Here is a 20,864-nt window from a genome sequence, read left to right as displayed (position 1 = left end):
TATGATTTAAGAAGATTTAAGGAATGCCTGTCAAGTAATTTCTCTAGCTTTGTTTTCACTTGCAAAAGTGAATAGAAGGAAAAGATATTCTATCTCTGCTTTTCAGTATATGGTGTTTTTTTTCTTCCTTGACAGTCTGCCAGGGCCTACAAAGAGGTGTACTGCATGATTGTTCAGTGTAATTTTTCAAACAGGTATTGACTTTTAGGAATATGTCATCTCAGTATTGAGCTATCCAAGTTCCTGGTGCCCTTTTCTAAAACCAACATTGCATTTTCTGTTACAACAGTGACATCATTTTTTTTTTTTAATTAAAGCCAGTGTTCTTTGCTGTTTTTGTGCTTGCTTATTGAATTAAGGTAACTGCCCAGATATATCGGTGTATATATATGATATAATTCAAACTCCTCTCCAGAGAGAATAGGACTAGCGCTTTTGTCAGTAAAACTTATGTTGCTCAGATGTTTGAAAGACCACCCACCTGACTGACCTAAATTACCCTGATGGAAGCGCTGGTGTGAACACTATTATGTTGGTGGGATGCTATTCTTCTGACTTACATACCACCTCACTAATTATGTCAATTAAAATATTCTGCCTATTTGCAAGATTTGACTCTAGAATGTGCAGGGAAAGCTAGAAGGGAAAAAAAATTATTTAGAGTAAACTAAGTGCCCTAACTTTATCTGAGTGTCACATTTGAGCTTGAATTTCAATATTCTAGGTTTCATGTTAAAGAACAAGCAGCTTTTTAGGATTAAGGCAGCATTTTGAAGGACATGTTTAGCTGACATTTTTGGGCATTTCGATTCTGATACTATTTTTACTTTTTGAAATTAAGACTTTAATCCAGTTCCTGATAGTTTAAACTAAATGTTAATTTGACAAACTCTTTTTTTCTTTTTTCTTTTTTTTTAATTTAGGTTTGTTCTAGATGGTCACATTCCTTACTTGAATGCTTTTCAGTGTTTTCCAGAGGAGATGAAATTGTATGGAGTTGATCTCAAGATCTTTCGTGTAGAGGTGACTTTCACCTTTTTCATTTTTATTTAATAAGCTACATATCTTATGGTATATTGTACTCCTGAGTTATGGTACTGAAAATTTGGGTGGATCTACCTTTGTTATATTATTTATTTCCTCTTAGTCATCCAGGAGCCAGTGAGCAAATTATTCTGATTACTTTTCATGTTTGAATTAGAATAAATAGTAGGGATATTTAAATGTGTCTTTCGTAAACGTGTAACTGCTGAAGATTTCAATAGTTACACGTGTAAATATAGTGGGGAGGTGGCTCCACGGGAGCTGGTGCACACAAGGAGCGTCTGCGGGAGCACTGGCTCCTGCCTGCGGGCTCTCTTCCTCCCCTCTGTATCGGAGGCAGCAGTGGAGGGGAGGAGTGGCCTTGCGTGTAAGCATAAAGGTTAATCCATGAGCCATAGGCTTATCAGTTAACCATTTAAATAAATACACTAACACATCCCTATTAAATAGGTTGATAACTTCATAAGTACTAAGTATGTTTTTCTCATAGATTGCAAGGCTAGGAGGTACCGTTGTGATCATCTAGTCTGGTCTCCTATAATTCCCCCCAAATAATTCCTAGAATGTATTTTTTAGAAAAATGTCTGAACTTGATTATAAAAACTGTAAGTGATGGAAAGTCCATCACAACCCTGGTAAACTGTCCCAGTGAATAATTATCCTCAAGTATTTTAGTTGCTTCTCTCCTGGGTAATACAGAAAATATAAATAGAATTTAGGTTCTGCTTCCCATAAAGGCAGTACTCGGTTGAAATCTCCCTCTGTTGAGAAGCAAGCTTTATCAGTTTTTACAGTATCATGTGTTCTTGCTGTATTTATTGAAAATTGGGGGGGTTTAGCATTAAACTAAAGAGTTCACATTAAAATATTCTGTCCATATGAAAATATGCTGCATGTACTTAACTGCCTTTCCCTTTGGCCCACTTTGTAGAACATCTACAGCACGTCCTGCCACATACCCCCTTCTAACTATGAGAGTCTCTCTTTGAGGGCACTGTGAGTGTGGGGAAGGACCAGCCCCTGCTGCCACTCTGTTTCAGGTCCCCTGGTAATTCCCCCCAGAAAGGTACAGTAGGGGTGGGAAAAGCTGGAATAGGAAGAGGCAGGACATGGGTGAAGCAGGGGTGGGAAGAAATCTGTTAAAATGCACTGTGAAGTATCTGGAGCTCATCTGTCTGGAGGAATCAGCTTTGCTAGTTGTTCATTGCTGTGGGAAAAGCATCTCATACCCACAATGCATTCCATGCCTCCTAGTTTGAGAACCTCTGATCTAGACCATCCCTGACAGGTGTTTGTCTAACCCACTCTTAAAAATCTCCAACGATGGAGATTCCACAACCTCCATAGGCAATTTATTGTAGTGCTGAATTACCCTGATAAGAAATTCCTGTCCGTGGACTGGATCCAGTCCGCAGTGTTAGTCCCTGGGGGCCCCAACTCACTTGCAACTCTACTAGTATCAGAGGATCATAGCTCTCGATGACTGCGAATCGCAATTCATGTTCAATGCAAGCAGTGGGAAGTAGCGTCCTGATCCACGATGCTTCCCGCTGTTCAATTGGCCATGAATGGCAATTTGCGGCCAACCAGAGCTGTGATCCTCCGATACTTGCAGAGGTGCAGGTAAACATGGTGGGCTGTGGCTGCTAGGGACTAACTCTGGGGGCTGCTGATTTTTTTTTTTTTCTGTTGCCCACTCCTGCTCTAAGGTTAAGGAGAATAATTTTTCTCTCTTCTTCTATTGACTTTTTTTATGAATTTGAATATTTATGTATTCTCCCTCTGCTTTCTTCATATTAAAACAAGCTCAATTCTTTCAGTCTTCCCTCATTGGTCATGTTTTCTAGACCTTTTAATTGTTTTTGTTGCTCTTCTCTGGAATTTCTCCAGTTTGTCCTCATCTTTTCTTGAATGTAGTGCTCAGAACTAGACACATTAATCCAGTAGAGTTCTAACCTCAGTGAAGAGTAGAGCAGCCTCTACCACCCACAGTGGGGCTGTATTGGCGCAGCTGTCTGCTGCGCCATGGCAGTGGTGAGCTGGGACCAGAGCAGCCCCCTGCTCACAGCCATGGGTTAACCAGTTAAACACACTACATCCCTAGTCCTCAAAGGAAATCTGCACAATACTTTGAAAAGATGAGCTTGGGAACTTAAATTAATATCTGTGCTACACCCTAAAAATTCTGGGTTTAGTAAAAACACTGAATTTATGGCTCATTTCAGCTATATGTAACCCACTAACCCTCCTTTGTTATATGGCTATAGATACGTTAACTACTCATTTCACCTTGAATGGTATGGTCTGCTTTGAATTTTACAGTCATACTCTGAATGCATGTCTACACCAGTGTTCCCTTGGCTTGGGTTGCCATCCAAGAGAGATTCCAGTGCCATCCAGATGATTAGCAGAGCACCCACAGCTGGCAGCATGTGTTTATACTACTTGTGCACATCTAGACATGCCTCAGTGCACATAACAGAATTTATTCTGCATATGGATGGAAAACATTAGAGGGAACATTGGTCTACTCCACAATTACACATGCAGCTGACTTACGCCACTAGTAGGGATGTCAACGAATAGTCTACTAGATGATTAACCAGTAAGCGTAGGCTTATCAATTAATCTTGTTGATTACTTGCATTCCCTCTCCTTACTGCCACTGTATCAGAGGCAGCAAGTGGTGGGGGTGGACCAGCAGGAGCCAGTGCTGGGGGAAGTTGGCTTAAAAGCCAGTTCCCCTAGCTTTGGGTCCTCAGTGCCACTCCCTGCCTCCTCCTACTGTGCTGCTGCTTTGTGCTGCGAGCAGAGACTGCTTCAAGGTAGCAACCCCTGTCCATGAGGGGACTGAGCTCTCCATGAACAGAAGCTGATCCACATCTCCCAGAGCAGCCTCTTTACATGGGGAGCTCAGACACTCCACGGACAGGGGCTGCTGCCACTCTGTGCTGCTGCCTCTGTATCAGAGGTAGCAGCAAGGGGCTCCCTGGGAGTGGGTCTGGAAGTGCACTGGCTGCTGGCCCCGCTCCCAGGAACTATCTAATAGTCATGTAACTGCATAGATTTCATGCATTTTCGACTATTCAGATACCTGCTATCTAACATCCCTAGCCACTAGCTCAGGCTGAGGTGTGGTTTAATTGTGGTATAGTTTCAGGTTCAGGCTGCAACCTGGGTCTAGGACTGAGGTGGGAGAGTCCTGGGAACATCCCTGAACAGCTACACGATAATTAAACAACACGTTAGGCCAAGAACGAGAGTCAAGTAGTATAGGCCAGCCACAGGAGTATCATTGCAATGCATACACGGTTTCTTTCTTAGACCTGAAGGAAGAGCTCAGTGAAAGAAACACGCTTTCACTCTTACACAAACAGAAATTGGTTCAATACAAGAGATCGCTTCACCCATCTTGTCTCATTCTTATTAGAAACAGGGCTGAACTGCAAAATATCGATGAGTTTTCCAAAAGTGTTGTGATCAGAGACCTGTTGCGCTTAGATTTTGTGCTTCTGTAATTCACATATTTATAGTCAAAACTACAGTTGAAAGATCTCTGTGGTGATCATGTGCTGTGAATATTTTGCTTTCTTTACTTGTGACTACCAAATATCTCGATTGCTCAATAAAAATAACTTGAGTTAAACATATTCATACCACAAATATGCAGCAGAATCAATTCAGCATTGTGCAACTAAAGCTAAAATTGTAAAAGCCATTTTTGTTTTGTAAATCTCAAGTTTTATTTTTTATTTTTTTTTAAAGCAGTGAGCGTCTTCTATTTTCCATGTGAGATTTGGATGCAGACTAATTGCTACTTAGCCTGAAGGAAAATATAAAATCAGAAAATTTCCTATGGATTATGAAGAGAGATTTATACAGCAGTTCTGATAACTTCCTACTAGCAAGATGGAAACAATGACTGGGCCTATTTTTAACCTGAAGGTCTCAGTTTTAGAAATTAATACTTTCTTAGACATCCAAAAGGATTAAAAAGATATCATCTGTGTTGTAACATTATAAAATCTGTTAGGAGATTGTAGATTATTAGTATTTAATTAATCCAATGAGCTCTACTAAACACTTCTTCAGAATATAGTTCAGTATGTTTACAGCATTTAATCTAGTTTATGAAAAACCACACTGAAGTGTTCATTTTTCATTAGTCTCATTGATGTATTCTGGCCTTATATCTAAACTAGCCAATTAGCCCATCGTAAGATGGGATTTTCTGGTCTCTTCTCCACCTTGGTCTTCTCTCCTGAGCCTCCAGTCTCTCTCTCTCTCTCTCCCTCCCTACTGCCTCCTTCTCTCTCAGCTCTCCTCTGCCTCTGTCTCTTTCTTTCTCTTCTCCTCCTCCTGCCTCTCTCTCCCCTCCGTCTCTCCCCATCCCCTTTCCCTTTCCCCCATGGAGCTCGGCTGAGTGCTGCCTGCTCAGCCGGGCTGCCGCGAGAGAAGGGGGTGGAGCGGTGATGTACATGGCCAGGGGGCAGAGCTGTCTACGTCACCGCCCCCTGCCTGCCCCTCTCCCATGGCGGCCCGAATGAGGGGGGCAGCACTCAGTGCCACGGTGGGAGGGGAAAGGGGGGCGGTGATGTACACGGCCCCGTCCCCTGGCCATGTATGTCACCGCCCCCCTCCCTTCCCTTCCCACCGGGGCTCAGCTGAGCGGCACGGCACCAGCACCACTCAGCTGGGCCCTGGCAGGGGAGCAAGTGGCAGCAAGCGGCCGTTTGGGGTCCGCGTTCCCCATGCCTGGGGAACGTGGATCCCAAACGGCCGCTTGCCGCCACTTGCTCCCCCGCTGTGGTCCAGCTGAGCGGCGCAACGCTCGGCCGAGCTGCCAAGGAGGGCGGGGCGCTGACGTACATGGCCAGGGGGCGTGGCCGTGTACGTCAGCGTTACAGACACTGGGCTACTTATATCTAAATTGGTTGGTTTTTCTTTGTTTTTTTTTAAAGTTATTGTTTTTGTGCAGTGCTTTCAATAAGCACACAATTAATATCAATAGATTTTTAATAAGTGAGAATGCAAAAGTAATTTTTAAAAACTCAAAATATCCCTTTTTCTTTCACTTCTGTATCACACGTTACTTAGCTAACCATACAATGATTAGTCTATATTTAAGATAGCTGGATTACCGTGTCCTAACAAAAGAAACCTGAAAAAATGGTAAAATTACTTTAATACGCTAGTAAAATTGAAGCATGGCTTGTTTGTTTTCAGGTGACAAAACTTTTTAACTAGAAAGGTGGCTAAGCTGTGGAGTAGGGTTCAAAGGGAGGTTGTGGAGTCCCTGTCATTGATAATTTTAAGACTAGTTTGGACAAGCACCTGTCAGGGATGGTTTAAGTTTGCTTGGTTCTGCTTCAATGCAGGGTGCTGGACTTGATGAACTTTGAAAACCCTATCAGCATTATATTTCTGAGGTTCCATATAACAATATTGAATTACTGTTTTGGGGTCCACTCCTACAATGACTTGTATATGAGTAATTTCCCGGAAACAAATTTTTAGAACCATTCACATGGCTAGTGATACTAATCTACATTAGGGATGTAAGCAAGTAATCGACTACCCGATAAACTAGGCTTCTCGGGTAGTCAAGTTGATTACTCAACTATTTGCATTTCCTTACTTCAGCACGAGTGAGTGAGGCAGCAGCACAAGGAGGCTGGCAGGGGAGTCTGCCAAGTAGCAGCCTCTGCCCACATTGGGCCAAGGCTCACTACAAGCAGAGGCAGCTCTGCATCCTGCGGAGCAACCCATGTCTGCATAGGGTCCCGCTAGGGAGCTGGGATCCCTGCAGACAGAGGCTGCTGCTGAAGCAGCCTGAATTCAAAGCCAGCCCCAGCCTGCGCACTCAGCTCTTACTACGTTTAAACTGCTGAGCTGCAGTGGGGGTAGCTCCTAAGCCTGGCCAAGCCAGGACTGAGCGCTTTTCCGTATCGACTAATTGTGTCGTCGATACAAATTGTGTCAACTACATGATTAGCTAATTACCCACATCTTAACATCCTTAATCTGCGTAAGTCTTCATAGTATCAGGGGAAGTCTACACTACAAAATTAAGTCTGCTTAAGTTATGTCGACATGCAGCCACCACAGTAATTATATCAGGTTTTTTTTTTTTTGTGTGCACACTACAGTCCTCCTGTTGGTGGTGCATGTCCTCAGCAGGTAGCTGGGCTTCAGGTTGTCAGCCACCAGGGACTGACATCTGAAACAGTCAATGTAGTGTCTACACTGATACTTCATTAACTTAACAACCTTGACCTAAGTATTACACCTCTTGCAGAGGTGAAGTTATTAGGTTGGTGTAGTGGGCAACGTACGCTGGTGGGAGCAATGTTGTAGTGTAGATGCTTAGGCCTGGTCTACACTAGAGGGACAAGCTTACCTAAAATACGCAACTGTGGATGTATCTTAAATCGCCATCTACACAGCAGGAGGTTGTCAGGAGCAAATGCGCCCATCTGCTTCCCTTACTCCTTGTGAGGAGCAGGAGTATCGGTGCCGATGGGGGTGCCCTCTGAGTTTGATTGAACCCTGGAAGATCAATCAGGCAGCGTCTATTTTCCCCATAGTGTAGACGAGTCCTTAGAGTTAGATAAACATGGTCAGCCTACAGCAGCTTTAACTCTAATGTTGACCTGGCTTCAGTCCCTGTTATTAAATACAGTTCTGAGATGGTCCCTTGAATTCAGGTTTGAGGCACAGGGACAGCATTATGGGCCAGTTTGCTAATCCTGTTCTGTGGATTAGAAGACTAAATTTTCTCGTTCCTGTTTCCTTCAGTCTTTTAGAACATGGTCTAAAGGTGACTCGGTAAAGCTGTCACTTTTTCCCCTCTGAGTCTACACTGAATTAGTGCTCTAGCAAGGTGTCAGTTGGCACTCACCTGTAAAAATGTATGTCTTTTGGGATGTGTCTCTGCAGAGTTATCTTGGGCTTTTGCTTAGTGGTTGCCCCTGCTACTGACAACATATAAAGCAATCTCACCCAACTACTTTAAACCAGAACTGGTCAGTTCATCTGGGGGTATAGTCTAGAAGTTGGGTACTGCTTTCACTCAGGCTGTAATCCATAGGATGCAGGCCAGAGCACGTAAGTGTTGATGATCTTCCAGTGCCTTCCCCTAATTCTACCTCTTCCCAGAAAGACAAATTGTCCTACAATTGACTGGGAAAAGAATACTAGAGCAGCTCAGCTCACAGCAGCACTGTCAGGACATAATAATGTGGCTGTGTCTTTGCAGTGTAGTATCTGCATGCTGTTAAACAGCTACCATGTTTCACCTACAAAATGAAAGCATTTCAATAATTAAGTGATTTCTGTATATATATCTAAGACTGTGTGTATCTGTCTATGTGGGAGTCTGTTCAAGAATTCATCCTAAATAGTAACATCTAGAACCACCAAATTTGGCATGCAGCTTCCTCATCTATAACTTAAAGCAAGGTCAGGGTTTGACTATGCCCAGACAATAGGGTGTTCATGGAACCCAGCTGTTTCTCATCAAATAGAAAGGGACCACTGATAGCAGGGACAGTTACACTCCAGAAAGATCAGCCCTGACAGAGCTGTGGAGCAGCACGACCCCTGCCATCCCAGCCTGGCCCAGGGTAGCAGCCAATGGGTGGGCTGCACAATCCCCTCCTGAAGCATCCATTTGCTGGGCCATGTGAACCCTGCCATCCAGGGCTGGCCACAGCTGGCCAGGCCCCCGCTGCCCAGGGACGGGCTCTTGCTGGCCACTGGCCAGACCCAGATAGCATGGCCTTCGCTGGCCTGGCCCCAGGCAGCAGCTGCTTGCCACCCCCTGCCCTGAGCCTCCCACCATGTCCCCTGCTTCCTCTGCTCTGTCCTGAGCCCTTCTTCACTCCACAACCCTGACTCCTGCTCCTCCCCGTATACCTAGACCCCTACCCTGAAGATACCTGAGCAATACTACATATATCTTCTAATAACTTTATATAGGATCTTTTGAAATAAAAGATTCCAAATAAATTTTCCTCAACTTCAATAGCTGAAAATTTAGGTGCTTTTGAACAGTCACTGTTTGGGCAAGCTTTGGAAGTTTATAAAAACTAGACAGTGTTTCTTTAGTTATAGGTGTGGATTTAGTCTTCCTAATTATAGTGCTTTTCTAGGAGGGGCTGATTAAATGAATCACTCAGTTTTAAAAATGTACTTACCTACCTGGTCCCGCCTACAAATCAAGAGTAAAATTTCTTTTTGTTTCTGGTGCTCTGTATCTTGCATCAGGCCATTCTTTTGAAATTCTTACCTTCAGTTTTAAATAATTTAAGTGACACAGATGTAGTCTGTTGATTTTACTAGGTTTTGAAATAAGTCCCTAAAATGAGCGCATTAACATGCTAAAACATCTCCTAAACTCTTTGGAGTTTGTAATATGTAAGAAGTACCCCTACTTTTAATTTTGGTTTGTAAGGTGGGGGTTTTTTTTTAAGTGCTTGCATGTATTATTTTTTGTTACCTTACTTCATAAAATAGCTTGGGTTATGGATCTGAATTTCCCATTTTTGAGTAAATTTGTAACTGATCAGAGAATGTGTGTGTCTGCATCTGTTCATCCCCTTCAAGTCCCGGGAATGGGGTGAGTTACACTGTGTTATAGAGACTCAAGTATTTTAGCTATGGAAGTCCCCACTTCAAACCCAAGTGTTGGTCAAGATGGCAACTGTTTAGATACATGTTGAGACTATAAAGCTTCATCATTAGCCAGAGCATTATTATTAACCAATTTTTGTAAAAATAAGTATTCATACTTAGTTTCCTCTAATTCCTGGTCTGCCAGGTCATAAATGAGAAAAATCCCATAAACCATAATTTCTTCCAGCCCATGGTTGAGGGGCGGATTAAAATTAAATTATTTTCCTTGTTCTCTTCTTTTGTTGCTTTCATTTTTCTTTCCTTTGCAGATTGAGGTGCTCAGATCCTGGTCTCCAATCCTCAGAAATGGATTTTGAAAGAGAAGCCCATCACCCAGTTCCCTTGTAAAATTCCTTGCTCTACTATATGCATGTTAAACTGGGTGGCATACCAAGCTTGACAAGCAATCAAATAAGGGTGGAGCAGGACAGTAACAGCTTCCCTTTCAAATTCTCATCTTGTCCAGCAGTAGATTTAAAGTTGTCTTGAAAATTTATTCAGTTTGTTCTTGCTAGACACAGCTTCAGGGTTAGAAGGAAGATTAGGAAGAACAAAGAATTGGAGTAGAATGGGGAAAGAGGATTTGAACAGGAATTCAGAAACAAAAAGCATTTTCTATGTGGATTGTTTTTTGGTAATTAGTATTACACTAGAAGATTTTAATTTGATTTCTTATCAAATTTTATGATGATTTATTGATGAACAACTAATTGTTCTAAAACAGGAAGATATTTTTTTTCGCTGCTAGTTATGTGCCTTATATGCAGTGCACTCCAGAAGTGCATATGAATGGTGTTAGTTTCCATGTTCCTTGGTTTTTAGTTACTCTGTTTTATTCTGTTGATGTGCTCTGTTATCATATCTGTAGACCATGCGTGAAATGAACATTTCTGTTTTGTGAGAACCAATGTAAAATTTTTTAATTTCTTAGTGAAAGTGAAATTGACAAAAAGCTTTACAGGTGGGAAACCTAGGAGCTATCACTTCATTGTTTTTCAGCAACATTAAAGTTTTCCCATAGAAAAGTTTAATTTTGTGAAACAGGTATGTGCTGTTTGGAAAATCGTTATAATGAAAATTTCTTCGCCAGCTCTATTTGCCTTTTAGCTTTTAACAAATTGTATTTGTTAACCAGATACTTTACTGAATGATCATAGAATCATAGAGCTAGAAGAGACCTCAGGAGGTCAAGTCCAGCCCACTGCCCAAGGCAGGACCAATCCCAACTAAATCAACCCAGCCAGGGCTTTGTCAAGCCGAGACTTAAAAACCTCTAGGGGTGGAGATTTCACCACCACCTTAGGTAACCCATTCCAGTACTTCACCAGCCTCCTAGTGAAATAGTTTTTCCTAATATCCAACCTAGTGCTGCACCCACTGTAACTTGAGACCATTGCTCCTTGTTCTGTCATTGGTCACTACTGCCTTTCTCCATCCTTTTTGGAACCTCCCTTCAGGAAGTTGAAGGCTGCTATCAAATCCCCCCCCCCCCATTTTCCTCTTCTGCAGACTAAACAAACCCAAATTCCTCAGTCTTTCCTCATGAGTCATGCACTCCAGCTCCCTAATAATTTTGGTTGCCCTCTGCTGGACCCTCTCCAGTGCATCCACATCCCTTTCTATAGTGGGGGCCCCAGAACTGGACACAATACTCCAGATGTGGCCTCAGCAGAGCTGAATAAAGGGGAATAATCACTTTTCTAGATCACCTGGCAGTGTTCCTCCTAATATGCCATTAGCCTTCTGGGCTAGAAGAGCACACTGTTGACTCATATTCAGCTTCTCATCCACTGTAATCCCCAGGTCCTTTTCTGCAGAACTGCTACATAGCCATTTGGTCCCCAGCCTGTAACAATGCTTGGGATTCTTCCATCCTAAGTGCAGGACTCTACACTTGTCCTTGTTGAACCTCATCAGATTTCTTGTGCCCAATTCTCTAATCTGTCGAGGTCACTCTAGATCCTGTCCCTGCCCTCCAGCTTATCCACCTCTCCCCCTAGCTTAGTGTCATCTGTAAACTTGCTGAGGGTACAATCCATCCCCTCATCCACGTAATTATATCATTGTCAGACAGTATAATTGGCTGGCTTTTTATCACCAGTGTTTATTTGTCCAGTTAAAAATTCACCATAATAAACACATTAGTATAACTGTGCTCTTTAATTTACTTGGCATAAAGGGGTATCTTTGCCTGAGAATGTAGAACTGTCGATTCCTACGAAAACGTAGTACCTCATTTGGGTGTCAGTCTGAAAGGAGAGGAAGGATATTTAAAGACCCCCTAGATTATTCATTTATATATTTCATTTATGTAATTCAGAATAATGCTTAAATATACTTTAAATCTATCCCAAGCTGCTAGCTAAGACTTGTGCTGTCCTCTGAAAGATAACATTGTACAAGAACACATAATATATCAGTCTTAAACAAATAGCTCTGCTTGGCCTAAAACTATGGACGGTGTGGCTTCTCCTCCATGTTATTTTAGAAAAGATCTTGCAACCCTGATTTACTAAAGATTACTCAGAATTTATCAATGTTAAAATATTGAACATATAAATCTACAATTCTCACAAACCACAACATGGTTTTTTTAATCTTTTATCCACAAAAGGTGCATATAAATCAGATATAGCTTCATGTCATCCTTCTAGGATTTCAAGTTATGATAAATGTTATGGTAAATGTTTCTTCTCTTATTATATATATTTTTAAAAAGTGTGTGTGTGTATGAGATGGAAGCCTAAGTTTCTTTACTGTAGGCTAAAAGTGACCCCATTTAAACTAAACATTTGAAATCTTTGCTTAAATACTTCTCCATTTTGGAGGTGTAAATGTTCACTTGTTCAGCTCACTCAACTTTTAATTTTGATTATTCACCAATGTAAGAGAGACTAGGTAATATTGGCAGCTTAGCTCCAGCGGAGGGAAGGAACATTCACAAAAAGTCTGATGGGTAAAAATGCAGTAAAAGCAGAAGCCTAATAATGTTTGATTAAATGGATAGAGCATTGTCTTGTTCAGCTCTTTCAGAAAATGCAGAGCTTTGATTTGTGGGTAAATTAATATAACTTGCATACAAAACTCCCCTACATTCAGAAGTTATTTTGTTTGCAAATGTAGACACTTAAAAGTTTGGAAATGCCAAAATTGAGGTTTCATTATATGCTTCAGTTGGTCCCCTTTTGTGCATGCATTTTGATGCAGTCTTTAAATAAATGATCATAAACAGTTTTTTTTATACAAACCCCATTTTTAGTGCACGGGATGGATGGTGTTCGGAAAATGAAGCAGCTATTTGATATTGATTTTTATCCTTATGATTCCAATGTGCACTTCCATGGCTGCATTATTGCATGCCATCCAGTCCCTGAATTGACTACAGAATGCCTCAGTTCCTTGTGGTCTCCTTTTGGGCACTCATCAACATAATATCAACATGCCGCAGTCATTAGTGAATTTATCTTTGCAACTTTCCTGTAAAAAGAGAGTACTGTTATGATCACTGTACATCAGGGAAGCTGTGACAGTGACTTGCCCAACACTACACAGTGCAGAAGCAGGATTGGAATTGAGGATGGCCACATCCCATTGGGACTTGTGCTCCTAAATCTTTTTTTTTTTTTTTTAATCTTCACCTTCCTTTTTTTAAATACATTTGAAAAATTAATTTAAGGACATATAATTTTAGGGCACTCTAATGAAATTAGACAATATTTGTCTGTGTCCCTTTCAGGAAACTGCCAGTATTTAAAATATTCCAGTTTCCCTTGTTTGTTGGATTGTACATTTGCATTTTTATTGTAGGCAGCTTCCTGACTGCAGGGTAATGAGTCAACCAGCTCTTTAAGACTGATCTGTTGGTAATTAAGTTGAATTGTTTGCTCCTTTCCACAAAATGCTCCCCACTCCAGTGACAACTATACATTACGCTCTGCTTCCATGTATCAGTCTTTTTGTGGGTCTTTAGGTCCTACTGTTGTATCATTGGATCTGCGTAGCACAGGCAGATTCTTGCACCCAAGGAGAGCTTTACTGAAATCAGGATCAGTGTTTTAGTTAGTGAACTTGATGGAATAAGAATCCTCTTTATTGCTTGGGAAGTTTGCCCAGATTTGAAGTAATGTACATACTTTTAAAGGTAATAGTATGGTAAAATTATGTATTATTGAAGAATGCATTATTTTTCTCTGAAGGGTAGTGAGACATGCATATTATAGAGATGCCACAATTCAGATTATGTTGTGGGTAAAGTACATATATTTCTAGAGCATTTAGGATTTACAAGAAACAAACTCAGTTGGGCAGAGGATTAATATTATGTTTGAAGTACAATTTTTAGAACCAAATAAATTTGGTTTGCACCATAAAAATCACAGAGTAGAGATGGTTACTTGGTGGTAGTTTCTAAGAAAGATAACAAGTGAGCCACCTCTTTGTTTTTTCTGTCTACTGAGATTTGGATGTAGACCAGTGAGAACCCACTGAGTGACGTTCCAAAAAGGTTATCTGTATTCCCCTTCTCCAAACATTTTAGAATTGACACAGAAGCCAGGTAAGGCTTTGTTTTTAGGAACATATAAGTTGTGCAAATCAGTTCTGCTGACTTCATTTTTTTTCATTCCAAACCATAAACGGTAGTTTCCTTCTCATTTCTGTTAATGTTTTTGGTGTACATTTTAACCCTTCTATCAGGTGGGATTAGTTTCTCTTTTTTAATGTACTACAGATACGCAATTAATAGGTGCCAAGTTTCTTCTTTCTCTTCTGAAACAACTTCAGAATGATAATAAGCAAGGGTGAGGCTTTCTTAAAAGAGCTGAGGAGGAAGTTCACTTCTGGCAGGGTTATTGTAATCAAGTTTATCATGGGAGCCCGCTGTTGTGTAACAGAAACTCTAACCTGTTTCTACCTGTCTTAAAGTATTGCTTAATGGAGGAAAACAAACCTAATGAAATATTTGTGAAATTCAATCAATCTTGTTTGCAAGCTTTAAATTGTAATGCTTGTTAGATAATTCAACACAACACTGAGTAGCCTTTTAAAACACATTAAACTTAAGTGTTGTAATAGAAATGATCATCACTCAGTTTTGTCTTGTGAGCACGTGCAAAGTAACACTCAACCATGTCTTTGCTCGTTTAATAATGTATAAACTCATGCAACTTGACATTTCTTACGCAAAATTATCAATAAGCAAAGTAGCGTTATGCATCCCAAAGAACTGTTGTATTGAAAATTCTTCCAGATAAAATGGAGAAGTGGAATGTATTTGGCTATTTAGCAAAACAGGCTTCTTTTGTATTTAGTATTCATCCTCTAATCCCTGTCTCTTTTTTTTGTTTTTCCTTGTGTGGACACAAGGAAATATTGGTGGAAAGTAAACTTGATTTTTTGAAATCTTTCACTTTTAATAATCTAAAATGGTAGGAATATATTATATGGTAAATGCTTTGATGACATACCAGAATAGCTTTAGGGAAATGTTGTAAAAGTTCTTCTGGTCAATGCATTTTGGTGAATTTCTTTTCCATATGGGTACCCAACTTTGCTATGTATCTTTGAAGAAAATTTTAATATGTTTGATCTGAACATGTGTTTAGGCAACTTTGGGGGGTGATCCCAAAGTTTGCAGTCTGGCAGGTGGATAGAGTTTAGAGGAAGAGGAAAACACGATGTCAGATACAAAACTTACTTCTGCATTGGCAGAAGTGTTTTTTTTAAGATGTATTTAAAATGTGGAAAGTAAGGGGTTTGTGGATGATCTCAAGGAACTAGAACCACAGAGGCTGTGTGGAAGAAGGCTCAAATGATTCAGGGGCTGACAAAAGGGTGGAGAAAGGTGAGAGACTGATCTGTGAATAATACAAAACAAGTGAGGAAATTCCATTTTAATTTGGGAATTTTTAAGCTGACAGCCTCGCTAAGAACATCTGTTTAATACAAAGTACTGAGTCACCAAGTCATTCCCATTCAGCGTCAAATATTAGTTTGGCTGTAAATTTTGTGGTTGGCAGAGATATTGGAAATAGTGTCAGTTATAAAATCAGCTAGTAGCTTATATTAGAACTTTTGCACCTCCCAGTATCTGCTGCTCCTGACTGTACCACGTTTCAGATTATTAAGCACATGCAGGTTATTCTAGTTTACAGATTTGGTTTATCAGCTCCTTTTACAGTAAGTAGTTCCTGTGTTTTGTATTTATATCTTCCTTTATGAAGAAAGGCACGTTGTCCCAACTTTTGGGTATAGTTTTAAAATGTTTAAAAATCTACCGAGAATTGGGACCTTCTAACACTTCATGGTGGAATAATCAATGTCTTAGTCAGTGATCCTTGTCAGCCTAGCCCATTTTTCTAAACAGTATTCTGGGGAGAGGTGGCTGGACATAGGCTTCTTCAGATGTTTCCACAAGTATTGAGCCTCTTCTTTGCAAAGAGGTATCTGGACACATGTAAAAGCATCTGGTAACTAGGAGGCAAGATTGGCCCCTATCAGGTCCACTGCTAAAGAAGAGATGGAAAAAGGAGACCCTTTCAGTAACTGCAGAGGCTGATCATTTCAGCAGGGCAGTGCCCAGAGGACCATGGGAAAAAGAAATCATGGTATCTAGACTGCATGCTCAGGAAATGAAGAATCCAATAGAAGCAAAGCATGATCAAGAGGAAAGAAAAGGAATAAGCAGTTCAAAAACATACAGGGAAAGAAGAATAAAAAAAAAGGAAATTGTACCAACAACAAAGGAGACTGCATAGCAAATTCAAGAAGGATAGATCCTTATTACATCAAAGTTGAAGATGAATACATGCAAAACAATTGCTACAGGGATATTATGTGATCACAAATGAAAGGAGAAGTGTCCCATATGATCATTTGAGAGAGAAGTGGATTTTCGGCTTTCTTTAATGAGATGTGATCCATGGTAATAAAAAGTTTGAGAACTCTGTCTAATAGAAGCAGGCAGAAAATGTATTTTGAAAAATTAGCCAGTAGGTTCGTTCTCTCTGTCTGTCTCTCTCTCTAAACATGTTGATCAGCAACATTCTGATATTGTCATAACAAGTATGAGAGGATGCAATCTGGGCTTGCCCAAAACAATTACCTGTTTCTATGTCCTGATTATTCATATTAACAATTTGGATTATCTACTTTTTTGGAAACTTGTTTTTCCTTTTCTATAACAGGAAAAATTCTCCTAAACAGTTTTTAATGTTAAAATAATTAATCCAAACAATCCAACAAGTAGCAGTCTGGATACCATATTGAAGATGCTAATTTTCCTACAGATTAGCCTGCCTTTTGAGGTTAATTGAACAGTGAGGGATAAAAGTATGGTAGTTATATAGTATCAAATTTCCATACTACCTTCTAGATTCACAGTATATTGTTTTATAATATATGGGCACAAAAGATAAAAGGACCTTTCAAAAATCAGGAGCTGCAAAGAAAATAGCTGTCCAACAGAACGTGAATCCATATCCAGACAAGTCATTGAATCTCCTACAACAATTATTGATCAATCTTCCAGAGTCTTCAGTTTGCAAAAAGTATTAGAAAATTACTAGCTGGTTTTCGTAAGTAATGTAATGGTTCTTCTATCTTTTGATCCTCAAAGTTATAAAATGCTATCACGAACTTCCAGCTGAGATTTGCTAATTGGGGGACTCCCATAGGCTGGGAACAGTAAACCAAAGCACAATAATTGAAGAAGAGATGGAGAAGAGAGCCATGGTAAATATTTAGCACTAATACAGCTGAAAATATGTAATGTGAAGATAAGATGAGATTAACCCGAAAAAACCTTTGGTAATCTAAGGCATATGATCTAACATCTCCTCCTACCCAACCACTCCTTCCCTGAATTTAATCATGAGGTGTTGGAGGCAGGGCATTCTCTGTAACGAGGGCTGTAACTCCAAAACTTGCTTCCAATGTTGGTTAATCAAAGCCTGTCTTGGTTGACTTTCAGGATGACTTGTTCTATCAGGCTTTTTCTGGGAAGGGACCCATAAGTAGATGGGTGGCAGGTGACGAGTTTTGAGGCAGGGCAAGTTTGTTTGACGTTTGTTATAGGTTTGTCTATAGTGAATGTATGTGCACCCAAAGATGGGAACGTATTTTATAAGCTGAATGAAATAAATATCCTCCTCCTTTACTGCTGTGACATGAATACATTCTTTGTGTAATAGATTCTTTGTAGAAGTAGGTGTGAAAATTTTCACATGGGGAACTAACTGCAAAAGCTAATAGCTCTTTTGGTATTAAGCAGTGTGTAAAATATTTGCTGTGATTAGGATGTATACTTTCGGAATGATAGAACTTTCTGCAGCCATCACCCCTAACTAACTGGGTTCTTGGTAGAAAATGATCTTGTATGGTGTTCAATTTTTAACTTCTACTTGCTATTTAGAGACATGAAGAAAACAGAATCACTACTGTGTGCTTTTGGCAATGAATAAGCCAATCTAGCTAGCATTGTAGTTACCTATCCCTTTTTAATAGGAAAAAGCACTTGAGTGTTACAGTAAATGTAAACAGGCAGTTATGGTTTAACCACAGGAGGAAGGAAGACTCAGTAGAAAACTTTGGTTGGGGAGGACCTGCATGAATTAGTGTGTCCCTCCCAAGGTATTGCATGTCGAACACACATCTACAGTAGAGTGCTCAATTGTTAATATCCTTTTGAATTATTTGCAATGAAAAAACACCACCACAAACAAAATACCATTTTTTAGGGAGTAGTATTTTATATCACTTAAAAATCTGATATTTGCCAGCTGATCATATAATTAAATGTTGAATTTGGTTTGAAAAAATTGAAAAAACACTATTGATAAACTTCTGTGAAGGACGTGAATGCTTAAATAACAGTGGTGTTAGTGATTGAAAAACGATGCATTTAAACTATGAATTTCTATGTACCTCACTTTCAGTCTTTAACACAAGGGCCTGATTAATATTTAGGCAAATCATGGGATTTCTTATTCTCATTGGAAAGTTCTGTCTCCATTATACTTACTTAATTATATTATTTTTCTGTTGTATTTAATTGCATTATCTGTTGACTTTCCCAGTATGTTTTCTTCAGGGCACTGGGAAGTTTATGCATAAATTTCAAAATCAGTGGGATATCACAGAATGTGTAATTTTAAACTTGAAATCCTGACTGTTTTGTTCCAGTATTATTCTAATGTATATCTGATTGCTTGTTAGAATGATTGGAGGGGAGCGTAAACCTTTTTGTAGTATTCTGGTAACGCCATGTATTTCTTGTTTTGCAAGCTACATCTTCTAGGTGAGTAGATTACTTTTCATCACTGTTGAGAAAAATAAAGAACTAGAATAGAACTCGTAAACAGTTATAAAAGTTACTTCTCTACCATTTAAATGACCTCAACAGAGCTATTCACATGGTTAAAATTAAGCACATTCTTAACTCTTTGCAGGCTTGGTGAAACTTTAAAAATGGAAATACTGTTAGCAATCCATTGAAAACTGTGAAGTATAAATGATAGTTGAATCGCCTATGTTAAGATCACATAATGGAACAAAAAGAACCGATTGAATTTCAGTTGTTGATAGCATAATTATTGTGCTTTTTTTTTAGCCTGGGTTATAAGATTTCAAAAATAGAGGCCCCAGTTCAACAGTTTATTCTTATTCAGCAGAGAAGTAAAGCCTACACTGAATTAAGAGTGTGCTTAAAATTGACACTAAAGTGATGTATGTGATTAAATACTTTGCTAAATATGAATAAACATAAGCACATGCCGTATTGCTTTGCTGAATTGGAGCCAGAAACATTAAGTAGCATAGGCAAGGGGAAGGGAGAGGCTTTTAATAGGATCCAATGTAACTATTCAGTCTACCTATTAAAATGAACTTGAAGACCCCATATAACAATTTCCTCAGAAATTTAAAAATCTCATCAAATCTTTCCCCAAGCCTTCCAAGAGAGACTCTACATTTTCCTCCACCAATGTCTATATGCTTTCCAAGGCTTTGGCTACATATTTAAGTTACTGCAGCAGTATGATCATGGTAAGAGCACTGGGAGAGAACACTCCCAATGCTCTGGGTAAACCACCTACATGAGATGAGTAGCTAACAGTGTTGAGAGCCTGTTTATACTAGTGCTTTACAATGCTGTAACTTGCTGTGCTTAGGAAGGTGTCTTTTCACACCCCTGAATGAGAAAATTGCAGCACAGTAATTTGCCAGTGTAGACAAGCCCCAACATACAAAAACCATAATATAATATACACCAAGAGTGGGCAATAATTTTTGACTGGGGGCCAAGATTTTGGAAAGTGGCTGACAACCACACACTTCCATTATATTAATTAAGGAGGTGAAATCTCTGGGATGGAGGTTGGGTGCAGCAGGGAGTTTGGGTTAAAGGATTAGAGTGCAAGAGGGAGACTGGAGTCTGGGAAGGAGTTTGGGTGAAGGAGGTGATTGTGACCTAGGGAAGGGAAATGAAGTGCAGGGGTTTGGGATGTGACCTAGGATAGGAGGGTGTTGTGATCTGGGGCAGGAGATTAGGGTGCCAGATCTGGGAGGGAGTATGGGTGTAAGGGGGGGGGGCAGAGGGTTTGGGTATGTTGAGTGGGGGGGGGGAGCAGAGGGTTGGGGCAGGAGAGGGCTGTGGTGCCAGAAGCAGGCTGTGGCCAAGAGACTTAGCTGCCAAACTAGCCTGCCTGCCTGCAGAGCTTAAAATTTTTCCCAGCCTGAATGCTTGCCTAGCCATGTGCTTCATTGAATAACTGAGCCAAGGAGAGGGGGCATGGTTATTCTTGGCTGCCTGTTATTCCAACAAGCAGCTCCCATTGGCTGGTTTCTGGCCAGAAATCGGCCAACGGGACTGTGCTGGGGGTGGGTTCTGAAAATTCCCCCTTCCCCTCCAGTTTTAAAACAGAAACGGAGCCCTGCAGCCATGTTTCTGCACGGTGCGTGAAGCTGCAGGACAAGCAGGGGAGCCTGCCTGGGGCTCCCTGCTGCCTCTGTGGGCTGGATCCGGTGGCTTGTCAGGCCGCATTTTGCCTAGGCCTGATGTATACAATACTATCTGGCTAGAGCACTCCTACTGAAGGAATATTGAAGTCATAGAAACCATCCTCAAACCAGTCATCACGCAAAGGGCC

The 20,864-nt window shown here is 40.4% G+C and overlaps 1 protein-coding gene across 1 annotated transcript in view; it reads left to right on the top strand.

The window, feature by feature from the left end:
- TAF1B (TATA-box binding protein associated factor, RNA polymerase I subunit B) overlaps window positions 1-20,864 on the top strand; it is a 66,427-nt gene that overhangs the window by 25,947 nt on the left and 19,616 nt on the right. The window contains exon 8 of the mRNA XM_075923512.2: window positions 924-1,023. Within this exon, the coding sequence (XP_075779627.2) occupies window positions 924-1,023 (100 nt within the window). The remainder of the gene's footprint in view (window positions 1-923; window positions 1,024-20,864) is intronic.

The sequence above is a fragment of the Pelodiscus sinensis genome, chromosome 3 (genome assembly GCF_052426305.1).
Source record: "Pelodiscus sinensis isolate ZL-2025 chromosome 3, ASM5242630v1, whole genome shotgun sequence".
NCBI classification, from domain to species: domain Eukaryota; kingdom Metazoa; phylum Chordata; order Testudines; family Trionychidae; genus Pelodiscus; species Pelodiscus sinensis.
This window is presented reverse-complemented; position numbering and strand designations above follow the sequence as displayed.